Here is an 8,909-nt window from a genome sequence, read left to right on the forward strand (position 1 = left end):
AAATATGAAAATATTGGAAAACACAAGCTTTACTATGGACAGATATGCAGATGTCTGATGAAGAATTTGCAAATGATTGCAACTATGAATAGGTGCATATGATTTTCTGTGCAGTGTTCTAAAGTTTTCACACTTGTGGTGAAATTATGTTTAGGAGTTCCTTAAGGTCTCCAAAGGAGTCTAATAAGTCCTTGGATTGTGACAACGAAAACTATTTTCTAGGAGATCAATAAGTCATTTTGGTACTAGGCATGCTAGTCATGGATTGCAAGTGAGGCATATTTATGTATTAAATCACTTTATGCAAACATGTGAGAACAAATCACTGATACTAAATCCAACAAATCTAAGTATTTTCAATGCATTCACTATTAGGCTCCTATACAATATAACGTGAACAAAAAGAGTGATGAGTATGTATCATAATCACACCATCGACTAATTACTATTGTATTAAGGAAATGGTAGATATATAATAAAAACAATAAATGGTAGAAATGATTCCATTGTAGCCAGAGGCCATTTATAATCAAAATGATTACTTTGAAAATTTTGAACTTCAAAAGTCATACATATTTTTTTTCTTTTTTGCTAAGAAAAATGAATTACATTGTAACATAGGTAGGCCCCAAAATAAGTGAAGCCAAATGACACGCGGCATAATGGTCATTGGAGAATTATTCTTGGTGCACTGTCATACAAGGGGGAAAATGAACTATGACAAGGTAGGGTTGAATTTTCAACAAGATCGGCTACACATATCCATTGTTTTTGCATGTAATAAATATTGCTTAAAGACAATCTCTGCCTATTGTGTGCAACTTCTTGGAGATTTTTGGCACATGGATGTTTTGAACCATGCACATGGTTTGCTAAAGTCTCATAAAACATACAATACAAGATGCATGGCCGTCGTGGTGAGTCCCACACATACATGGGGGTATCATTTGGAACTTTTGAGACTCATAAACCCTTTTGCAATTTGCCTCATCTCTTTGATGGTGATGGATTCCTTTCAACCCTATTATCCCTACCACCATGGAGCACTCAGCAAGTGATATGGTTTGACGAATAGATTGCGGAAAATGAGATGGTACAACAAGTTTGTTTGGGTGGCATACTAATATGCATGTGTTTTATGTTGGTAATTGCAAATGTTGTAAAGAGAGTACAAGATTGGCTCGAATCTTTCTCGTAGAGATTCAATTTCCAACCCGACTCTTTGATTGTTCGAACATATTGAACAATTTGTGCATTTTATGCCCTAAAAAATATGGCTAAGTTCAACTTAGAAACCTCTCTATCATCAAAGAAGAGCCTAACCACTAGTGCCCAGGTGCCCTCATGTCTTAGGTTACTTTCGTAAGCATTTTTAAGTAAGTCCATGATCTTCATCATGTGTACTAACTCATTTTTCATGTGTTCGTTCATTATTCATGCAATTTAAAAATATAGTGTAATGCACATGGAGGATCATGTGTAGTTCCTTACTGCGTTGGTTACCACAACATTAGCAAGAAATATAATTTAACATTATAACCTTGCCAATCTATGACCATTAAGGAGGCAAACGTACCTTCCAACTTTTCAAATCGATATTCTCGTGATCGATATCTACGCACCTGGCGCATCATTGCAAAATCCCACATGTGCAGTCGATGGGTTAACACCTTAGCCGATATAATCAATCCCCTTTAGATTGGTTGGCAATTGCAAAGTGCGGCCACTATGTTGGCTTGCGAGGAAGCTATGCCTATATAAGGGATGCTTGACGTGATGGGAAACAACACATGCTAAGCACCACCCAATTGCAAGTGTGGAGACACTTCAATGGATAGTACATACATACATACATAACCACATACGGACAGGCATGCATACATAAGGTACATACATATACATATACATTATACATATACATATACATATACATATACATATACATATACATATACATATACATATACACATACATATACACATACACATACATATACACATACACATACATATACATATACATATACATATACATATACATATACATATACATATACACATACACATACATATACACATACAGATACATATACATATACATATACATATACATATACATTATAAATATATGTACATTATACTGTATACATATATCAATATGTATATATAATTTGTACATATATAATAATGCATTGCACCCTTTCTTCTTCCTCCCTTTTTCTTTTCTGCTTTATTTCTTTCCACCAGCGAAGCAGAAGCAGAAGCAGAAGCAGCAGAAGAAGACAACGAAGTAGAAGACGCAAGAAGAAAGAGAAAAGGAGAATACTGTGTCTGTTGCAGCTCTCGCCATCGCCATGACGAACGAGAAGGAGAGGGAGGCGCATGTTTATTTGGCCAAGGTCGCTGAGCAAGCTGAGCGTTATGAAGGTACTCTCTCTCTCTCTCCCCTCTCTTGACTGTTTCTTCTTGTTCTTTTGATCCTACCTTCTTCATCCTCCGTTAAGTGCACTAGAAGATCTCTAGTTTCCTCCATGCTTTTCTTGACCTGAATGTCGAAGTCCAGAGTTGTCAAGCTTTCTGCGGACATTTTCTGACCTGGATGACTTGAAGAGAAGACTCTCTAAAATTTATTGGCTAAAATGTTGGGAAAACAGGATATTATTTGGGGTTTATTTCATGTAAATGTTAAGAAAACGAAATATCTCAAAGTTCAGAGTCTCTTTGGCCTGAATGTTAAGAAAAAAATACAGATCGAAAATTTCCCTGCTTCTTTTTGGCTTAAATTTTCAGAAGTTGAAAGTTTTCAAATTTTATAAGCATTCCATCATCTGAAGATTGGGAAGAAGAAATATTTCGTAGAGATTTTTTACTTCAAGAAGAAGATGACCAAAAAGCTCCAAAATGTTCTGCATCCTTTTCTGACTTAAAAGTTTTGAAGAAGAAACGTTTTAGATAGTTGGCGATTTCTTTGATGTAAATGCGAACATCATGAAAGTTGTAAACTTCGGAAGTTTTTCTTTGATCCAAAACACTGAGAATAGATTTTTTTTGATTAATTCATCAATTACTAACCTATATGCTACATTTCTGAACAGAAATGGTGGAGTTCATGAAGAACGTGGCTAAACTTGATGTTGAACTCACTGTTGAAGAAAGGAATCTTCTCTCAGTGGGATATAAGAATGTTATTGGTGCTAGAAGAGCTTCTTGGCGCATATTATCTTCCATCGAGCAGAAGGAAGAGAGTAAAGGAAATGAACAACACGTGCAACAGATAAAAGATTATCGCAAGAAAGTAGAAGGAGAACTTACCGATATCTGTAATGATATCTTAACTGTGATTGATGAGCATCTTTTACCATCATCTAGCTCGGGCGAGTTTGCTGTCTTCTACCATAAGATGTATGCCAAATTGTTTTTTCGGTCTTTGTTTTATTATCATGAGATGTATACTATCGGCTTGTTCTTCTGTCCTAAGATATCTTTGAATCATAGTTATATTTATGATTAGAATACGTTTTAGAATGCTCTGAAGTATTTAACATGTATTCTACATTTTAGAACCGTTATTTAAAATATCCACGTATTTATTGTAGTCCAAACGTCTACATATTTAAGTATTTTTATGTTCTGTAAAAAAAAGTTCTGAAAAAAAAATGTAAAAATAAAAAATTGGCCGAATTTCAGTGGTAGATGCAAGGCAAATATAAGAAGGGTGAATACTCTGAAAATACTTGGCGTCAATATTCTACAATATTCTATGCATATTGTATGCTAAGCATTTTACAACTGTGATTAGAATGTTCTGATATGTTATCATGATATGTATTATCAAGCTAGATATTACAATTTTCCATACGGTGTAGTGTATCCATGTTGTCATCTTTCTGTAATATTGCTGTTGTCAATGGATAGTTCTGATATGCATTGTCTTCTCCATTTTTTTAGGAAAGGTGATTATTACAGGTATTTATCTGAGTTCAAAACTGGAGAGGAAAGGAAACTAGCTGCTGATCAATCTCTGGCATCTTATCAAGTATGTTTTGAAGTCGTAAATTGTTCATAATTTTGTTCAATATAAATGATCGAATAAATTAATATATTATGAAAGCATAAACAATATAAATATTGGGTGAATGTTTAACTTCCTGTAATGTGCTTATTTTATATTATTATTACCACTGCATTCTTGAAATTTCGTAAAATTTATTTGATCTTTCAAATTTTATGATGGAAATGAAAGGGCAAAACCATGATAAATAGTTAGTGAATATTTCCACCCCATTTTGTTTGCATGGCCTTGGAATTTACCATGGAAGAATGTGTTAGTTAAGTTTGGTTCATGTGTTAGTTAACTTCCTGTAATGTTCTTGACGTAGATCAGAGGTGTGATGTTGATCTTTTGGCAACTCTGAACACTGAAATCAGCATGATGCTGCTCTCTTTGTGCTGTTTTATGTGTTCATTTTTTTGTTCTGTTAATTTCTGTGTTTATGGAAGGCTCTAGTAATTGTATGTGATCATTTTTGTTCAGACAGAATAATATCTAAACCATAGCCATGAGAATATTTGCTAATATTATAGATATATATAAGACAATTTTACTAATCGTGGACCCACTGGTTTGGCAGGCTGCATCTACCACTGCATCTACTGAATTATCTCCTACACATCCAATTAGGCTTGGCTTGGCATTGAATTTTTCAGTGTTCTATTATGAAATTGTCAACTCACCAGAGCTGTAAGCTGATTCGTGAATATTGAAGTACTATAAAAGTTAAAATTTATGGGGAGAGCTCCTGAAACTGTGTTTTTCTTATATACCCCAATAACTATGATTTTCGTTGTTTGCCCAAACACCCAGGTTCGATCCCCAAAAGAGAGAAAAGGGGGATGAATTGACCTTTCAATTGCTCAATATAGTGAATATGATTTCTTGGCTGGGTGTTTACTGAGGGCGTTTGGGAAACAATGAAAAGTAACTAGTGTTTGTGAGGTAAAGAAGAATTTCTCATTTCACATCCAAATGTTGATTGTTTATGTCAGGGCATGTCAGCTTGCAAAACAAGCATTTGATGAGGCTATTGCTGAACTTGATACGCTCAGTGAGGACTCTTATAAAGACAGCACTCTGATTATGCAACTCTTGAGAGATAATCTCACTCTTTGGACATCGGATCTGCAAGATGATGGAGGTTTGTGATTCAAATCTCATGCATTTGATTTTTTTGCATTTAAGTTCTAGGTGGTATTGAGTGTTTTTGTTTTATGCATTCAGGTGATGACATAATCAAAGGTGAAGAGAAAGAGGTAATTTAACCTTTTCTTGCTCAATTAAAGGCCAAGTGAAATATCATTGTTTATAATTCCTTGTATGTCAAGTCCGTAGTTATAATGTTGCATTTTCCGATGATTATTTTGTAAGATTAATGTTTGTCTCCATGACTTTTGTGATGTGCAGTAATGTAGCCCGTGTTTGTTCAACAAGGTCTTTGGAGCTCTGTTGCAGCATATTTTCAATTAAAGCATTAGCTATGACAAGTTCGGTGCATTTTTCTTTCCATATTTTTAACGTGTTGCCTAAATTCTAGCCATGGATATCTATCATCACATTACCTAATGTCAAAACAGAATATCAGTGGGCCATTCGGTATAATGGTAGTGTAAAGTTGCATGATAGATCAAGACCATTTGTGATCTAGTTTCATGACCTAACTGTTGGTCGTTGTGTTGGTCTTGAGACATCAAATGAACCTGTCGTTCAGGCTTAAGATTTACTGATTCCCTGATTCATCTTTATATTTAGCTTGTGTTGGATGTCTGTTGTTTGCAAAAATATGTTGATAATGATCCAGCTTAATTTAGGGTTAATATAAAACGTCACTATCATTTGGTGGTAAATTGAAGTTCCATGTTTGTATCTGTTATAATAGAAATGCTCAGTTTTCCTTTCATTCAGCATCCTACTTTATTGGCCATTTCATTGTCCATTCCATGTTATTTGTGGCTTACAATTTGATTCTATATTTTTCATTGGGGTATAATAAAAGTTCAATTGGGTTCATAAAAGTTCTAAATACATGCATTTTTCCTTTTGTCAATGAAGGTTATTGACCGAAATAGAAACATCATGAAGTAGAATTTTATGTGCAACCTTCCTTTTCATGGGATGTATTTTTAAGTCATGTCCCCGTATCATATGACAGATTTCTACCAATGGCAATCTCATCATTTGCGTAATAAGTTTTTGTTATTTATTGAGAAATATCTTCAGACGTTTTTGTAAGTTGACATGAATGATTTTGTAGAAAATGTTGCCTATTGCTTTTATTATTTCCTATTGTGTAAACATTATAGATAGTTGATTAACAAATAGAAATCTATAGCGTTCACAAAAAGGCCAATCTTTATTCATGGAACACAAGTTTTCTTGATATGTGGTAAACTGAATAAACCCCATGCAAAATAAACTCACTTTTCATTATAGAAAGAGGCTATTTCAAAGTTTGGTAATTGACCATGCTTTTGTGCAATTTTCATCATAGAATTTAGGACAAATGAACTATTGAGTCCTACATGGCCCTGGCCCTGGCCCTGGCCCCCCACATATAGTGGAGTAATTATTACAATGTACATTTGATGTAGCTTTAGCCTAAGTGGATCATTTATGTTGTGACATATTGGGAATGGCAACAACTTATGCTATATAAAATCAAATAAATTATGGATTCTATTCCAAAACTTTGTTGCCCCCTATAGCAGGGTAATTCTTACAATAAACATTTGATGTAGTTTTAGCATCAGTGGATCATTTCTTGTGTGATATATTGAGAATGGCAACAACTTATGCGATATAAAATTAAATAAGTTATGAATTCTATTACAAAACTTTGTTAGTTGTTGGTAAGATGTAGTGTTCAATTGTGCCATTTCATTGACTTCATTCTCGTGCTTATAAGTAGAAAGTCAATGACTCACAAGTTGCAAAGGTTGATCGACAATAGCTCAAGAGATTCTTATTACTAGTTGTAAGTTGTATGAACAATGATGAGTGATGAGAATCATCCTTGTTAATTGCTACTAGCTAGGAACCTACATCGTAGATCATCCACACAATATAAATATGCATCTTATTACCATGATTGTTATTGCACATGTCATGTTTTGTTTTGGACAGCTTTTAGTTGCTTGCTTTAGGACCATAGACCTATTTCCTCCCCATTCTTGTTGAAGGGTGAAAGTTTTCCATTTGTCTCCTATGACTCTTTCAAAAATGTTGTTACATGCAATGTGATATTTAAAAGGGCTTGGATGGTTGGAATGTTGTCAAATCCTATCATTGTACACCATGCTAACCTTTGTTTTCAATGTATAATTTGATTACAAAATCAAATGATACATCCTTAAGATTTATATGCTTTGTCGAGCCATCTTTGTCTCATCTTTCGTATCCTAAGAACTTATCATGAAATTAGAACTCTCGAGGCCTTTCAAATGTTATGCTTCATCAAAACTTGTCTGACAACAAAAGCTATTAGAGTTATTTCAATCAAGGTATGGTGAGGATTAGTGTGTGGCTAATTTTTCCCATTTAGAGTACACATGAAAAAGTACAACTTCACTATTTCAAGCCTTAACCCTAATAAATGTCCACGTCCTTGAGCATTAAAACTCTTTTATGTAACAATGAGCATAGAACTCAAGCATATACCTCCTATTCTATTGAGCCTTTAGGTATCACTATCAAATTCGGTATGTTATGTGGCCGAAAATTTTATAAATATAAAATAGTTATCATGCTAATACCAATATCTACCATCAAACAAGAAAGAATAGATTTGCTATATTGAACATGCTATATGGAAACACAAGTCTATGTGCCTCCCAATATAAAGACTAGGTATGTATTTGAAAACCCAATTTAGCTACCTAATGCTAGATAGTTAATAATGATCATATTCTTTGTCATTGGCATATTATATCAATGTAGTGGGAAGACTAACTAGAGGGTCATGAAAATTTGATATCAATAGACAGTGTAGCAAGCAACAATAGTTGTATGTGATGCTCAATATAGAATGATGTCAAATCGTCTACATCAACTTGTTATGGAATTTGTAACAATACAATCAATCTCAAACAAGAAACTAGTACCGAACTTTTGAAGAGACTCAACAACTCAACATACTTCTACAAGCCTACAAGAGAACAAAAGTCAATAGGGTTTTATAGATTTTGATTTGATGGAAATCATAGACCCAACTACTCTAGTGAATTCAATAGAATCAACCTCATTTAGCACATGGTTGGAGAAAGCTTAATGGTCCACAATTGGTTAATGTCAAGTTTGCTTCACAAATGCTTTGGTAAGTGACAATTCATGAATGCTCCGACATTCGAAGAGAGCTCTCTATCATTTGAGTTAGATATCCTATTTAGACATGAACTATGTATATGTTACGAGTGTTGGTTCATGGATTTATAAGTATAATGTTGCAGTTGGCACATGGATGCCAAATTCACCATTGGTTGAGGTGATATCCCATGTAATATAAAAATCCTTGTGAGTTACTAATAGGATATGCAAATATTCAACTTTGTAGCTTTCACATATGTGTCAAATATCTAAGGTCTATAAATGTCCCTCTTGGTGACAAACATCAATGCCTAAACCAAATGTCACCACAATAAAATTCTAAAATTGAGCAAAGATCTTGAAATTGTGTTTCATTGTGACATGGTCACAGAATGGTAGTAGAGTTCTTTGAGACAATGATTTTTTAACCACAAAAAAGTATTTTAACAATGTTGTTGACATACTCTATGATTGAAATAAGAACTTGTGTTAGTGCTAAAGTCATGGTCTAAGAAATTTGATGATGGAGATAGTCACTTGGATTTCATTTGTT

The 8,909-nt window shown here is 34.0% G+C and overlaps 1 protein-coding gene across 1 annotated transcript; it reads left to right on the top strand.

Moving 5' to 3' along the window:
• Positions 1–2,219: 2,219 nt before the first annotated feature.
• LOC147847277 (14-3-3 protein 7-like) lies at positions 2,220–5,821 on the top strand. Its single transcript, XM_087339368.1, has 7 exons — positions 2,220–2,427; positions 3,096–3,402; positions 3,949–4,036; positions 4,632–4,741; positions 5,047–5,195; positions 5,279–5,310; positions 5,462–5,821. Exons 1-7 carry the CDS (start codon positions 2,355–2,357, stop codon positions 5,462–5,464), a joined length of 762 nt encoding a protein of 253 aa, XP_087195494.1. The 5' UTR covers positions 2,220–2,354; the 3' UTR covers positions 5,465–5,821.
• The last annotated feature ends 3,088 nt before the right edge of the window (positions 5,822–8,909 follow it).

This window comes from Azolla caroliniana, unplaced genomic scaffold (genome assembly GCF_043228905.1).
Source record: "Azolla caroliniana isolate FFs.n. ecotype wild unplaced genomic scaffold, voAzoCaro1.0.p SCAF_1255, whole genome shotgun sequence".
NCBI classification, from domain to species: domain Eukaryota; kingdom Viridiplantae; phylum Streptophyta; class Polypodiopsida; order Salviniales; family Salviniaceae; genus Azolla; species Azolla caroliniana.